The 16,464-nt window shown below is 46.1% G+C and overlaps 1 protein-coding gene across 1 annotated transcript in view; it reads right to left on the reverse strand.

Annotated features, from left to right (window-relative positions):
- Positions 1-16,464, reverse strand: part of LOC120319581 (pregnancy zone protein-like) — a 73,992-nt gene that overhangs the window by 14,929 nt on the left and 42,599 nt on the right. Inside the window, exons 10-16 of the mRNA XM_039368590.1 lie at positions 15,343-15,457; positions 13,120-13,229; positions 12,687-12,848; positions 10,705-10,929; positions 7,284-7,347; positions 1,978-2,114; positions 183-332 (exon numbers count right to left, since the gene is read on the reverse strand). Coding sequence (XP_039224524.1) covers positions 183-332; positions 1,978-2,114; positions 7,284-7,347; positions 10,705-10,929; positions 12,687-12,848; positions 13,120-13,229; positions 15,343-15,457 — 963 coding nt within the window. The remainder of the gene's footprint in view (positions 1-182; positions 333-1,977; positions 2,115-7,283; positions 7,348-10,704; positions 10,930-12,686; positions 12,849-13,119; positions 13,230-15,342; positions 15,458-16,464) is intronic.

Raw genomic sequence — 16,464 nt, forward strand, 5'->3', positions numbered from 1 at the left:
TTCTTCTTCTTCTTCTTCTTCTTCTTCTTCTTCTTCTTCTTCTTCTTCTTCTTCTTCTTCTTCTTCTTCTTCTTCCTCCTCCTCCTCTTCCTCCTCCTCCTCCTCCTCCTTCCCCTTCCCCTTTTCCTTCCTCTGCTTCTGCTTCTGCTTCTGCTTTCAGCTGGCTTAAATAAAGGCCTCACCTTTTGAGGAGACAGCTCAGCTTCAGGCTTCAGAAGGAAGATGCTCTTGTCAACTGCCCAGATGGCGCAGAGGGAGTTCTGGGCAGCGGAAAGGTGGAGATTGAGGTTGCTGCCAGGCAAGCCTTCGGGCTCAGCGAATCGCAGGTTCACCTGGACGACAGAAAAAACGAGAGTGAATGCGCCGCCACACAACGCCAACAAAAATCACCCTGGAATGTGCTTCTCCTCTAGGGCTGCCCCCCCCCAGCCAACCTTTGGGATTGGGCAGAAGACCTTGGCTTCGTGGTTTTCAAAGATCCCTCCCTCCCCTCCCTTTCCACGGCAAGCGCTGTCGGAAGAGCCCCTGTTCCCCCCCCACACCTTTCCTTCTCCATTTAAGCCAAAGGAGGGGAGAAAGGGAACGTATTAAAAAAAGACGGAGGGAAGAATCTAGTAGCCGGAATCTATAATAAAGCTAAAAAGAAGGAAACAGACCGATCGCTTGGCAAAGCGAGGGAGAAGGAGCAAGGGACGATTCTCCTAAAAGGGGTTCTAGTCCTTCCTCTTTTTATAGACACTGCAGGGTGAGAATTTTGCTCCTTCCTTCCTTCCTTCTCCTTCCTTCCTTCCTTCCTTCCTTTCCTTCCTTCCTTCTTTCCTTCCTTTCCTTCCTTCCTTTCCTTCCTTCCTTCTTTCTTTCCTTCCTTCCTTCCTCCCCCCTCCCTCCTTCCTTTCCTTCCTTCTCCTTCCTTCCTTCCTTCCTTTCTTTCCTTCCTTCCTTCCTTTCCTTCCTTCTTAGCTTTCCTTCTTTCTTTCCTTCCTTAACTTCCTTCCTTTCCTTCCTTCTCTTTCCTTCCTTTCCTTCCTTCTTTCCTTCCTTCTTTGCTTTCCTTCCTTTCTTTCCTTCTATCTTTTCTTTCTTTCTTTCTTTTCTTTCTTCCTTTCTTTCCTTCCTTTCCTTCTTTCTTTCCTTCCTTCCTTTCCTTCCTTCTATCTTTCGTTCCTTTCTTTCTTTCCTTCTTTCCTTCCTTCCTTCCTTCTTTCTTTCTTTCCTTCCTTCCTTCCTTCCTTCCTTCCTTCCTTCCTTCTTTCCTTCTTTCTTTCCTTCTTTCCTTCCTTCCTTCTTTCTTTCTTTCCTTCTTTCCTTCCTTCCCTTCCTTCTTTGCTTTCCTTCCTTCCTTCTTTCTTTCCTTCCTTTCCTTAATTCCTTTCTTCTTCCCTCCTTCCCTTTTTTTTCCTTCCTTCCTTCCTTCCTCCTTTTTTGTGAAATGGGCAATCAGCCTCCCCAAAAGCTGTTACTCCCACAAGCAAAAGCCACACAGAGAAGGGTGTCCAGTCTTTCTGGCCGCTGCAGGACAACCGCCTATGGAGGCAGGGTCTTCCAGACACATGAGAGGGGCGATCCTGCAGGGGGCCAATGGAAGCCCTGTGGATCAGCGGCCTCCCTTAGGCTCCTCCCCTGCACGACCAAGAACACCTTTGCAGGTGGTCTGGTTGGGCTCTGCTGAGGAAACCTCCTCGGTTCCCCTTGATTGACTGGCCCCCAGAAGCTGTGGATGCTCCAACACTGGAGGTTTTCAAGAAGAGCCATTTGTCCAGCATGGAATGGGGTTTCCTGCTTGAGCAGGGGGCTGGACTAGAAGACCTCCAAGGTCCCTTCCAACTCTCTCGTCCTATTACTAAGCCTGTCTTAGCACAAGCTGGGAATGAGATGCCAGTTCCTCAGTGAAGCTCTATCTCTGCAAATGGTTAAGTGGGGTCTGGGGCATCTTTGGGGCAAGGAAGGGGTATGGACGAAGCTTGTCGGCAGCCTTACCTTATTTGCAAAACAGGGCTCAATGGGGAAATCAGCAGAGTCCGCCACAAGCTCTCCATTATCCAGAATTGTGTACAGAAGCAAGCGGGCCAAAGGAGCGCTCTTAATATCCAGCAGAAGGTCCAGGCTGAACGTTCCTGGTGAAAAAAAAGAAAAAGACATTTCAGGGAAGCTGAGAAAGTGCAAAGAATGAAGGCCAAGCGGGACCTGCTCCGTTCCCTGTGAACTCAGCCAGGGATTTTATTTATTTTTTATTTTTTATTTTATGAGACTTATATACCGCTTTAAGTGCAAGCACTCTCTAAGCGGTGTACACCAGTAAGCAATGTATATATATATATATATATATATATAGGTCTTTGGTTGTTCGGGTTTTCTCCCACGTAAAATTGGAAGTGTCTTGGCGACGTTTCGACGAAGTCCCATTCGTCATCTTCAGGCTGGTGCTTTCAGCTTCGTGCCTCGAGCAGCAGGGTGTGGTCTTGGCTGTTTCTTCCTTTTAACTGCCAGTGGAGGTATGAACTGATTGGGTGGGAGCTTGGCTGTGTTCTGATTGGGTGGAGGTGTGTTCTGATTGGTTAGGGGCGTGGCTGTGCTCTGATTGGCTGGGGGGTTGGCTGTGCTCTGATTGGCTGGGGGGTTGGCTGTGCTCTGAGTGGCTGGGGGAGTGTTCTGTGTGGTTGTGCTCAGGTTAGTCTGAGTTGCAGAGGGATTCAAGATTTTGGGCTGCCCTGCCATTCCTTGGCTTCGCGTTCGTGGTCGTGCTTCCTCTTCATGGAGTGTGTCAGTTTGCTTCATGTATGGATTGGGGGGGTTTAAAGTGGCTAATGATGCAGCTGTGGTCTGGCTTCTGGTTTGTGGTCGTGCCTCATAGTCAGTGTGGCTTTGGGGTTGTTTTTTGCGTGGATGTTTGGTGGTGACATCCTGTGTGGTTTTTGTGAGTGTGGGTCTGGTATCATTTTTTGTGTTAGGGAGTCGTTTGTCAATAAGGGCGGGTTTCCAAATGGTTGGTAGGCGGGAGGTATCATCTCGCTTGTTCATGCTGTGTGGGCGTTTTTCTATCTCGATGGCTTCTCTGATTATTCTGTTATTAAAATGTTCACTTTTGGCAATGGTTCTGGTATTTTTAAAGTCAATTTCATGTCCGGTAGCTTTAAGGTGTTGGACCAGGGAAGATGTTGGTTCCTCTTTTTTGACTGAGTTCTTATGTTCTTCAATGCGTGCACTTATTCTTCTGTTGGTTTGTCCGATGTATGTGGTGGGACAAGTGGTGCATGGGATTTCGTATACTCCTTGATTTTCTAATTCAATTTTATCTTTGGGGTTTCTAAGGATGGTGGATATTTTTATGTTTGTGCAGAATGCTGTTTTGATGTTGTGTTTATGGAGGATCTTACTGATTCTGTCTGTGATGCCGTTTATGTATGGGAGGATGGCTTTGCCGTTTTCTTGTTCTTTGTCTTGGATTTTAGTGGGGGTTTCTTTTTGGATTAGGTTTGTAATCTTATTTCTATGGAATCCATTGGATGTTAGTACATTGGGGAGAGTGTGTAGTTCGGGCTTTAGGTGTTGTTCGTCAGCTAAGCGTTTTGTTCTGGAGATGAGTGTCTTGGCTACAGAGTTGATCTGTGCTGGGTGGTGGTGTGAGAGAGCGTGCAGATAGCGTTTTGTGTGTGTTTTCTTCTGGTAGATGGTGTGTCCTAGGGAGCCATTGGATTTCTTGTAGACTAAGACATCCAGGAAGGGAAGTTGGTTGTTAGCTTCTGTTTCCATGGTGAACTGTATTTTGGGGTGTAGGCTGTTGAGGTGTGTGAGGAAGTTGTCCAGTTTTTCTTTCCCATGTGGCCAGATTATGAAGGTGTCGTCTACGTTATCTGAGCCAGAGTTTGGGTTTGTGATCCGATTTTTCTAGAGCTTGGGTTTCAAAGTGTTCCATGTAGAGGTGCAATGACAGGTGAGAGGGGTGATCCATGGGTGCTCCTTCTGTTTGTTTGTATTTTTGTCCATTATAGATGAGTAGGTGTTGGATAGGCAGTGGTTGGTCAGATCTAAGATGTGTTTGGGGGGGTATATTTTGTTTTGGATAGCTGTCAAGGCTTCTTTGATAGGCACTTGGTGAAGAGGGATATGACATCGATGTCATATCCCTCTTCACCCAAGTGCCTATCAAGAAGCCTTGACAGCTATCCAAACAAATATAACCCCCCCAAACACATCTTAGATCTGACCAACCACTGCCTATCCAACACATACTTCATCTATAATGGACACAAAATACAAACAAACAGAAGGAGCACCCATGGGATCACCCCTCTCACCTGTCATTGCAAACCTCTACATGGAACACTTTGAAACCCAAGCTCTAGAAAAATCGATCACAAACCCAAACTCTGGCTCAGATACGTAGACGACACCTTCATAATCTGGCCACATGGGAAAGAAAAACTGGACAACTTCCTCACACACCTCAACAGCCTACACCCCAAAATACAGTTCACCATGGAAACAGAAACTAACAACCAACTTCCCTTCCTGGATGTCTTAGTCTACAAGAAATCCAATGGCTCCCTAGGACACACCATCTACCAGAAGAAAACACACACAAACCGCTATCTGCACGCTCTCTCACACCACCACCCAGCACAGATCAACTCTGTAGCCAAGACACTCATCTCCAGAACAAAACGCTTAGCTGACGAACAACACCTAAAAACCGAACTACACACTCTCACCAATGTACTAACATCCAATGGATTCCAAAGAAATAAGATTACAAACCTAATCCAAAAAGAAACCCCCACTAAAATCCAAGACAAAGAACAAGAAAACGGCAAAGCCATCCTCCCATACATAAAAGGCATCACAGACAGAATCAGTAAGATCCTCCATAAACACAACATCAAAACAGCATTCTGCACAAACAGAAAAATATCCACCATCCTTAGAAACCCCAAAGATAAAATTGAATTAGAAAATCAAGGAGTATACGAAATCCCATGCACCACTTGTCCCACCACATACATCGGACAAACCAACAGAAGAATAAGTGCACGCATTGAAGAACATAAGAACTCAGTCAAAAAAGAGGAACCAACATCTTCCCTGGTCCAACACCTTAAAGCTACAGGACATGAAATTGACTTTAAAAATACCAGAACCATTGCCAAAAGTGAACATTTTAATAACAGAATAATCAGAGAAGCCATCGAGATAGAAAAACGCCCACACAGCATGAACAAGCGAGATGATACCTCCCGCCTACCAGCCATTTGGAAACCCGCCCTCATTGACAAACGACTCCCTAACACAAAAAATGATACCAGACCCACACTCACAAAAACCACACAGGATGTCACCACCAAACATCCACGCAAAAAACAAACCCAAAGCCACACTGACTATGAGGCACGACCACAAACCAGAAGCCAGACCACAGCTGCATCATTAGCCACTTTAAACCCCCCCAATCCATACATGAAGCAAACTGACACCCTCCATGAAGAGGAAGCACGACCACGAACGCGAAGCCAAGGAATGGCAGGGCAGCCCAAAATCTTGAATCCCTCTGCAACTCAGACTAACCTGAGCACAACCAAACAGAACACTCCCCCAGCCAATCAGAGCACAGCCAACCCCCCAGCCAATCAGAGCACAGCCAACCCCCCAGCCAATCAGAGCACAGCCAAGCCCCTAACCAATCAGAACACACCTCCACCCAATCAGAACACAGCCAAGCTCCCACCCAATCAGTTCATACCCCACTGGCAGTTAAAAGGAAGAAACAGCTAAGACCACACATTGCTGCTCGAAGCACGAAGCTGAAAACACCAGCCTGAAGATGACGAATGGGACTTCGTCGAAACGTCGCCAAGACACTTCCAATTTTACGTGGGAGAAAACCCGAACAACCAAAGACCTACATACAAATACCCGCGAAAACCTCAGAAAATATATATATATATATATATATATATATATATATATATATATATATATATATATATATACATTGCCCCCAACAATCTGGGTCCTCATTTTACCTACCCCCGAAGGATGGAAGGCTAAGTCAACCTTGAGCCGGTGAGATTTGAACCGCTGACCTGCTGAACACAGTCAGCTAAAGTGGCCTGCAGTACTGCACTCTAATTGCTGTGCCACCTCGGCTCTTAGATAACACCGAAGCAGGTCTAACAACGACCTTAGAACGGGGGATCCCCCCACCCCCCCCCCGGGACTGTGGCCCGTTCAGAACCGGGCCGTGCAAGCAGCAGGGGATCATGGGTGCAGCCTCAATTGCTTGATGCTTGCGCCGATGGAGTTGGTAGTTTCTTGACTGGGATATTGTTTACTTTTTGGATTGTGGAGCCGACGTTAATCTTGGGAGTTCAGATGAACAGCGGGCCAGCAATTCAGAGGTAAACGATACGTGTCTGTGGAGATTCGCAGTCCTCCAGGTCGTGGCGGTCCCAAAGGTGCTTTTTTTGAGAGCTCCCTAGATTTTCTCTGTTTATGCTTCCAGCAGAAGCAAAGAAAGTCCAGATGCCTCTCGAAAAAGCACCTCTGGGACAAGGAAACAATAGCCCAGTCAAGGAACTGCCAAACAAGCCGACAGTAAACAGCTCAACCAAAGTAGCTGCAAGACATCCCCCCCCCCAAATACTGATAGGGCAAGCCATAGGTTCTCCTGCTTGAGCAGGGGGCTGGACTAGAAGACCTCCAAGGTCCCTTCCAACTCTATTCTATTCTATTCTATTCTATTCTATTCTATTCTATTCTATTCTATTCTATTCTATTCCTATTTCATCCCTATTATTCTATTCTATTCTATTCTATTCTATTCTATTCTATTCTATTCTATTCTATTCTATTCTATTCTATTCTATTCTATTCTATTCTATTCCTATTTCATCCCTATTATTCTATTCTATTCTATTCTATTCTATTCTATTCTATTCTATTCTATTCTATTCTATTCTATTCTATTCTATTCTATTCTATTCTATTCTACTCTATTCTATTCTATTCTATTCCTGCAACTGAGCTGTTGATTAATAAAAGTTTAGAGAACCTGCCGGCATGAATTTTTCCTACCGTCGACATAACAGCCATCAACCTATTCTTGAGTGCCCTCTTCCAATTAACATGGCAGGGGAAAAAAAAAAAACTTCTTTAGAGGGGAATTTTCATTAGCATTTTGGACAAAAAAGAAAAAAGGAATAAGAGGCTGGTTTTTTTTTTTCATCCGTTCATTCCCAAAGGAAAAATGGGCGGAGGGAAAGCGGGAAGAGAAGAGAAAACATGTTTACCTTTATTTTCCTTTCCTTTCAAGGGGTGAGTTCCTGTCATCACGATATCCCCTCTGGCCACCACCTTCATGAAAAAACACACACAAAAGGACTTATTTTTATACTTATCTGACAGACGAGCGCAATTCGAAGTGCGCTGGATCTGGCCCCCCCTCCCCGAACGGAGACGAAACCTTTGCAGCCAAATTGTCAAGCTCGGAGATCAAACCAATAGCCCAAAAGGACTTATTGTCAAGATCTCTGCAGTTGGAACAAGATCAGAGAAAGAAGAACCAGTTGCCGGTAGATAAATTTGGCTAGTTTAAGAGGTCTGGACTTTTTGGAATTGGGTGGCAATGAGCAGGCCGAGATACGAAAGTAGGTGGAAAAACTTTTTTTTAACTTTAAAAAAAAAACCTTAAAAATGATTATTAGATTTCTGGCTAAGCACAAAAAAAAGCAATTGGCAATTTTTTTTTGAAAAGAATGCTCCTCGGGATCAATCGGCCCTTGGTAAACTATAATGAAATTCAGGAGAATTGACTACAATCTTATGCACAAGTATCAATTAGTCTACACTTTCCGCTTGCATAGATTGCTGATGTTCTGTTAGGCTGTTGTTATATTACATTATGTAATATTCTCGTCTGTTGTTAATTGGCTCAGTCACTGTAATTTCTGGACAGTATAGTGCTGGGGAAATATAACTGCATATCACCTGGACACTTAAAACATCAGGATTTAAAACAGAGGTCTTCAAACGTGGCCCTTTTATGACTTGTGGACTTCATCTCCCAGAATTCCTCAGCCAGGCACGCGTGCCTGGCTGAGGAATTCTGGGAGTTGAAGTCCACAAGTCATAAAAGGGCCACGTTTGAAGACCCCCTGATTTAAAAGAAGAAAATTTTCTTAAGCTGGGTCCTGCAAAGACTTGGATACAGCCACACATTTTTACAGTAGTGGCCAAAATTGTGGAAACCTTTTGGGAAAAGTGTATTTTTGAGGTTTGATGGCTAATAACACCACTTTTGGGGGGAGTGGTACCATAAAATCATATATCAATGGAAAGATAATTTAATCAAGAATGTAACGCAACATAGCTTGTTCAATTATCTGTACTGTAGTCTATGAAAGGTTATAGCCAAATAACCAGAAAAAGGAAGCACAACTTGCTTAGGTTGATCTCAGGTAGCTTTCCTTCATCCGATTGTAGCCAATGAGCATGAGTGTTTAGAGAGCCAATCGGGTGTCATCTTTTTTGGCAATGAGCCAATCAGATCACAGTAGGATCCAGTTATTGATGTCATGTATTGAAGCTGAGAAGAGGACATTTGTCAGTGTGTTTATGTGATTGCTATCAAGTTGGTTGGGTTTTTTTTGTGTGTTCTTTCATTTAGTGAGCTTGTAAAACGTAATAAAATTAAAATAACAGTGCAAAAGAGTTGACTGGTCGGCCAGAAAGCAATGTAAAATAGTATTATGAAGTGAACAAGGCTACAGTGGTAAAGAAATTAGAAGAAAAATGGGTGGGAACTTAACCAAAGATGGCATTTCTACTGTACACTTTTCCCAAAAGGTTTCCACAATTTTGGCCACTGTTGTATAAGCAGATTGTATTAAAAGGGGTCTGTGTGGGTGTCAGAAGCCCCTACAAATCTAACGGAAAGGTGCTTCTGGATTGAAAGGATTCATAGGTAGTCCTTGACTTACAACCGCAACTGAATCCGACATTTCCGTTGCTAAGCAAAACATTTGCTAACTGAGTTTTGCCCCATGTTACGACTTTCCTTGCCCCAGTTGTTAAGTGAATCATTGCGGCTGATAAGTCAATCACCTGGTTGTTAAGTGAAACTGGCTTCCCCATGGGCAGGGGTAGGCCACCTTGTCTCTTTTATGACTGGTGGACTTCAACTCCCAGAATTCCTGAGCCAGCGTGGCTCAGCTTGGAAACCTCTCCCTTTCTCCTCAGCATGGCTGGCTCAGGAATTCTGGGAGTTGAAGTCCACCAGTCATAAAAGAGCCAAGGTGGCCTACCCCTGGTATAAGGTCTCCCGCTTGAGAAGGACATTGGACTAGATGACCTCCAACTGTTATTTTATAGTCTACTTCAGGGGTAGGCCACCTTGGCTCTTTTATGACTGGTGGACTTCAACTCCCAGAATTCCTGAGCCAGCATGGGGGAACTATGGCCCCCTCATGACTCGTGGACTTCAACTCCCAGAATTCCTGAGCCAGCCTGGCTCAGCTTGGAAACCTCTCCCTTTCCCCTCAGCATGGCTGGCTCAGGAATTCTGGGAGTGGAAGTCCACCAGTCATAAAAGAGCCAAGGCTGCCTACCCCGGACCTACATGATCCATCCCCCTTTTTGGAACAAATACTAGCAATGGCAGTAGCCCTTAGACCAGTGATGGCAAACCTTTTAGACACTGAGTGCCCAAAAACCAGCCCACCCCCTGCAGGGCCACCTACCGCCTCCATGGCTTGCTGCAGCAGATCACCCAGGTGGCCCTGCAGTGCCATGTTGGCCATGCCCTCCGCCCGCACCCCTCAGCATCAACTGCACATGACAGTGCGCGAAGGCGGAGTCTTGTCCCTGCTGCCCGGCTGCTATGTCCTTAGCTGCGCTGCTCTGCGTGGGCCACGCCCGGGGTCGACTCTCCTCCGGGGGGGGACTGCTGTGAGGAGGGGGCCACAGTGAGGGCTCTGAGTGCCGCCTCTGGCACTTGTGCCATAGGTTCGCCACCACTGGCTTTCCAGCCCTCTGTTATTGGATTACAGAGTCAGCATATTTTCAATGCCCCCCAACAATCTGGGTCCTCATTTTACCGACCTCAGAAGGATGGAAGGCTGAGTCAACTTTGAGCCGGTCCGGATCGAACTCGAAGGCTGTGGGCAGAGTAAGCCTGCAATGCTGCAGTCTAACCACTGTGACACCTACAGCTACTAGAATATGTTCCTCCCACGCTCCTCTTGTACGATACCACCATGTTGAGCTTTACTCCTCAGATCAGTGGTTCTCAACCTTTTTAATGCCGCGACCCCCAACCGGTTGTAAGTCGGGGCCTACTCAACCGGTCGTAAGTCGAGGACTGCTCAACTGATGCAGCACCGTTTGCAGAATGGGACTTTTGGCGGGCTCAGCAGGGCAGAGACAGCCTGGACAATTCCTATTGGCTTTTGAAATCCAATAGAATTAGACTCTCTTCAAGAGAGTCTATTCTATTGGCTTTCAAAAGCCAATAGAATAAAAGGGAGTAGCACAGCTAAGGAAAAGAGGGAAAAAATGGCGGACTGCATTGTTTGGCGACCCCTGTGAAATGGTCGTTCGACCCCAAATGGGGTCCCGACCCACAGGTTGAGAACCGCTGCCTCAGATGCTCCCTCCCCCCCTTCCTTCTTCAGCCCTTGTGAGTGAAATAAAGGGCACTTTGTTCATACATACCAAGTAGTGAAAGACAACTTCTTTGTCCTTTATGAGCTCTGGCTTGAGAATGTAATGGACTGGGATGATGGCATGCTCCCCGCAGGATAGCGAGCTGAGGCGCGTTTCAATTTTGAGGTAGCTTTGACTTGGAGAGTAGAAACGTGATGGTGAGGAAAAGCCAGTTTGGTGTTGAGGGGAGATCCAGTTCGAATCGTAACAGTAATCTAATTTTTTATAGGTTGCCTGGCAAAAAAAGAGAATACCAATCATAATCATAGTTGCCATCACCACCACCGCCGCCGCCACCACATACATTGGACAGTTGAAGAAAACTGGACAAGAAGCAACGGATGGAAACTAATCAAGGAGAGAAGCAACCTAGAACTAAGGAGAAACTTCCTGACAGTGAGAACAATGAACCAGTGGAACAACCTGCCTCTAGAAACGGTGAATGCTCCAGCACTCGAAGTTTTTAAGAAGAGACTAGACAGCCATTTGTGTGAAATGGTATTGGGTTTCATGCCTGAGCAGGGGGTTGAAGTAGACGACCTCCAAGGTCCCTTCCAATTTTTTTATTATTATTATTATTATCGATCATCGCACAGTCAGCCAGATGTTCAGACTGGATTTGGCATTTTGTCTACCTATCGAGTCCTTACCCTATTTCTATTTGTAGGTCTTTGTATTTTGTTATCTTCTCCAGTTCTTCCTCTTCTATTCTGCTATCTCCAGGCACTGCCACGTCCACTATCCAGACTTTTTTGTCTTTCTTATCGACAATTGTTAAGTCTGGGGTGTTATGTTGCAGGTGCTTGTCTGTTTGAATTCTGAAGTCCCAGAGCAGTTTAATTTTATCATTTTCTATGACTTTCTCTATTTTATGATCCCACCAGTTTTTGCTTACAGGCAAATGATATTTTTTGCAGATCTTCCAATGCACCATTGTTGCTGCCGCTGCTTGTAATCAGTTTGCGCAGTCTTCTTGCAACAGCTTATTATTATTATGATGATGATGATGGATCATCGCACAGTCAGCCAGATGTTCAGACTGGATTTGGCATTTTGTCTACCTATCGAGTCCTTACCCAGGACCTGGGATAGGCAGAGGTGGATGTTTGATGGTATTACAGGTATCATCGCAGGATGGAAGCAGTTCCTAGTAAGGCCGCCTTTTGCAATTGACTAATGGCAAATTTGTCAATGCCAATGGTGTTCAAGTGATGCTCCAGTTGTTTTGGGATTGCACCCAAGGCACTTATGACTATTGGTACTATCCTTGCTTGCTTTTGCCACAGTCTTTCTATTTCTATTTGTAGGTCTTTGTATTTTGTTATCTTCTCCAGCTCTTTCTCTTCTATTCTGCTGTCTCCATTATTATTATTATTTAGCCTCCAGTCCCCTGATCATCTTTGTTGCTCTTCTCTGCACTCTTTCTAGCGTCTCAACATCTTTTTTACATTGTGGTGACCAAACCTGGATGCAGTATTAAGTGTGGCCTTACCAAGGCATTGTAAAGTGGTATTAATACTTCAAGTGATCTTGATTCTATCCCTCTGTTAATGCAGCCTAGCACTGTGTTGGCCTTTTCAACAGCTGCAGCACACTGCTGGCTCATATTTAAGTGATTGTCCAGTAGGACTCCAAAAACATTTCCAGGGTCAGGTGGTCAGCGTGACTATACGCTAAGGCCCATGGAACGCTGTTATCTTCCCACCCAAGTTGTACCTATTTATCTATGCGCACTTGAAATGCTTTCGAAATGCCAGGTTGGCAGGAGCTGGGGCGAGTGATGCGAGCTCACCCCATCAGGCAGCGCTCGGGCCTTGAACCCTGGTTGTCAGCCTTTCAGCTGCGGTCTTTAACCGCAGAGCCATTGAGCCCCCTCTTATGCCTACATAAAAAGTATCTTTCCACCCCAGATCCTATTTGGCAAAGGGCATACTGGGCTAAGAACCTTGCCGTGATTTACGGCTAACACCCACATCGCTAAGAATACTCACAGTGAGCTGAAGGGCCTCGTCTGTGAAGTCGGAAGTGTCTATGGAAAAGTGGGCTCGTCCCTGATCGTCAGTGTTGTAGTAGGAACTGTTCTTCACTCCTGCTATTTGAATCTCAACGACCTGGTTGGCTATCGGCTTTTTTCGGCCGTCCACAAGCTTGATCTAAATTTACAAAGAAAAACACCGGCTTAGGAACGGATCCAATTGCTATGCTATGCCAGGGTAGTCGTGTGAACAGGAGTCGGGTCAGAGGGGAAGAGGAACCACTCATCTCAGTTTCTCCAAAGCTTCAGGAGAAACATCTCTGAGGCTTAGAGTGGGCTGCATCTAAGGAGAAGGAGGGCCCCGTGGAACGGTCCTAATCACCCACCGATTCAAGACATGGTTGGAATGAAATATTCAACCAGGGAGGCCATCAACCAATTTGCCTTACCTCCCCAGAGACAGGAAGTCCAGGTTTGTAGTAAGCGTCCACATTTTCAAAGGAAACGACGCTAAGTGTCGGAGTTATATATGTGGTGGCTGAGCCTGTCAGCACAACCTCTGCCGAAAGGAAACAGACACGCAAAGCTTAGGAGGAACACAACAGGACCCTTCGATGCCTTTTTTTAAAATCCCCGGAGCACAGGGGTAGGCAACCTCGGCCCTTTTATGACTTGTGGACTTCAACTCCCAGAATTCCTGAGCCAGCCATGCTGAGGAGAAAGGGAGAGGTTTCCAAGCTGAGCCAGGCTGGCTCAGGAATTCCGGGAGTTGAAGTCCACGAGTCATGAAGGGGCCATAGTTCCCCCGTGCTGGCTCAGGAATTCTGGGAGTTGAAGTCCACGAGTCATAAAAGAGCCAAGGTGGCCTACCCCTGCTGGAGCCAAACTCCCCAACCAGCTGATTTGGCAATTTTCATTTCTTGGGCTCAGAGAAAAATTCAAAAGTTTTCTTGTTAACCATTCAGACAATTGTATCGTTTTATCCAGCTGTCTGACATACAAGTAGACCCCGTCTTATAAACGTTTGTTTAGTAGCTGTTTGAAGTTACAAGGGCACAGAAAAAAGTGACTTGTGATGATTTTTCACACTTAATGATCGTTACAGCGTTCCCCAGGGTCACATGATCGACATTTAAATCCTTGGCAACTGGTTCATATTTATGATGGTTGCCGTGTCCCCGGGAGGGGTGTCAAGTGATCCCCTTTAGCGACGTTCCGAGAAGCAAAGTCAACGGGAAACCAGGTTCACTTAACAACCACGTGACTAACTTAACAACTGCAGTGATTCACTTAAGAACTGTGGCAAGAAAGGTCGTAATATGGAGTAAAACCTCACTTAGCAACTTCTCACCCAGCAATAGAAACTTTGGACTCCATTGTGGCGGTAAGTGGAGGACTACCTATATCAGTGGTGGCGAACCTATGACACGCGTGCCAGAGGTGGCACTCGGAGCCCTCTCTACAGGCACATGTGCTGTCGCCCCAGTCCCACCTCCCCCTGTGGGGAAAAACGCACGCGCAGCAAACTGCTGTGCTTCCCCCCCCACAAACCTCATAACCTTTTGATATCCTTTGTCCCTGTGAAGCAACCAGAAGGTCATACCCTTTTGACTTAATGCCTCACCTACCGAAACAAATAATATGCTTAGTTCCTTCCTATCTTTTCCTGTCTTTGTTCGTTCCTTCTCCTTTCATCTCCCTGTATTTGTTCTTTACCTGGTCTTTGACCATGTAATGTGTTACTAGAAAATAGCTGCTTACATGAAGAAATTTTCCAATGAAGAAACTTTATGTCAGCATCTAATGGTTAAGCTGGTGTATGTAACAAGAATATAAAAAGCAATAAACTCACAGAGTTTGTCAAGCTGTGTCCTGCAGCTTCAAACCTCTGCTCAAGACATGCCTGTGTCTTTTTCTTAGCATCTTACATCCCCCCACGACCCCCTCCTCACCAGCAGCCCCCCTGGAGGAGAGTTGCCCATGAGTGCGGCCCGTGTGGAGCAGCGCAGCCAAGGACATGGAGATGGGCAGCGGTGACAAGACTCCGCCCTCCCACTCCATTGCACACAGATGATGCTGCAGGGTGCAGGCGGAGGACATGGCCACCATGGCGCTGCTAGGCTGCCTGGGTGATCTGTGGCGGGTCGTGGAGGTGGGAGGGGTGGGAGCGGAGCAGGCTGGGGGCCGGGGCGGAGAGGGCAGGACGGGTGGAGTGGTTTTGGGGCACTCAGTCTCTAAAACAGTGTTTCTCAACCTTGACAATTTTAAGGCATGTGGACTTCAACTCCCAGAATTCCACAGCCAGCATTGCTGGCTGTGGAATTCTGGGAGTTGAAGTCCACATGCCTTAAAATTGTCAAGGTTGAGAAACACTGCTCTAAAAGGTTCGCCATCACTGACCTATATTCTGGGCCACAAAAGCTCTTTGGCCAAGTTCTTTCCAATCCCTGGTGATCCTCAGCGACCTTTTAGATCCGTGTTTTTCAAACTGGGTGACTTTTAAGACGGGTGGATTTTTGGTGAACAGCTGGGAGTTGAAATCTACCCGTTTTAAACTCACTAACTTTGAAAAACAGCACTTTAGATGGGAAGCCGAAGACGGAAGCTGCAATCCCTTGCTATAAAAAGCAAGCTGCGCGACCTCCAGCCATCACATCTCCCACACTGTTTACCTGTCCCCTGTTCTGTGATTGTGGCCTCCGTATGAATCTCCATCTGAAATCCATTTCTCTTCAGCTGGAATATTTTCAGATCCACCTCGTGTGAGAAGCAGCCGTGAATATCAGCCTGCATAAGAAATCAGAGAGTAAACAAGTTGCGGTGTTACATTTTATTTTCCTCAATAATTTTTTCTAGACTAAACCTTCTCAGACTGTAGCCCGCAGGGACCCTCTCATAGTCTGCAACTTGGCCCAGAGGATCTACCAAAAGACTGCTGAACAATGCAGAACTTTGGAGCTCACCTTCATCCTTGATTTAAGTTTTCAGACTCTGGAAAAGAAGACATTTTGACCACCAAGACTAACTGGGGGGGGGGGGAGAAATGGAGGTAGTGACAGATTTTATTCTCCTGAGCTCCAAGATCACCTCAGATGGGGACTGCAGCCAAGAAATTAAAAGATGCTTGCTCCTGGGGAGCAAAGCTATGGCAAATCTAGACAGCATTCTAAAAAGCAGAGACATCACCCTGCCAACAAAAGTGCGTATAGTCCAGGCCATGGTTTTCCCAGTTTCAATGTATGGCTGTGAAAGTTGGACTATAAGAAAGGCTGAGCGCAAAAGAATTGAGGCCTCTGAACTATGGTGCTGGAGAAGACTCTTGCGAGTCCCTTGGACTGCAAGGCGTTCAAACTGGTCAGTCCTAGAAGAGATCAACCCCGACTGCTCTTTAGAAGGCCAGATCCTGAAGTTGAAACTCAAATACTTTGGCCACCTAATGAGAAGGAAGGACTCACTGGAGAAGAGCCTAATGCTGGGAAAGATGGAGGGCAATAGAAGAAGGGGACGACAGAGAATGAGATGGCTGGATGGAGTCACAGAAGCAGTAGGCGTGAGCTTTAATGGGCTCCAGAAGATGGTAGAGGACAGGAAGGCCTGGTGGAACGTTGTCCATGGGGTCGCGATGGGTCGGACAGGACTTCACAACTAACAACAACAACAACAACATCACAAACACGCCCAAGGAGAGATTCTTCTGCCATTTCTCTGTCCATGTTGCCTTCAACTTGATTCCAGCCCATGAGCTGAAAGAGGCTTAAGTAATTTTAAATTACAGCACTTTCCCCCTTGATCTA

Source organism: Crotalus tigris, unplaced genomic scaffold (assembly GCF_016545835.1).
Source record: "Crotalus tigris isolate CLP2741 ecotype Arizona unplaced genomic scaffold, ASM1654583v1 scf7180000020848.85629, whole genome shotgun sequence".
Lineage (NCBI taxonomy): Eukaryota > Metazoa > Chordata > Lepidosauria > Squamata > Viperidae > Crotalus > Crotalus tigris.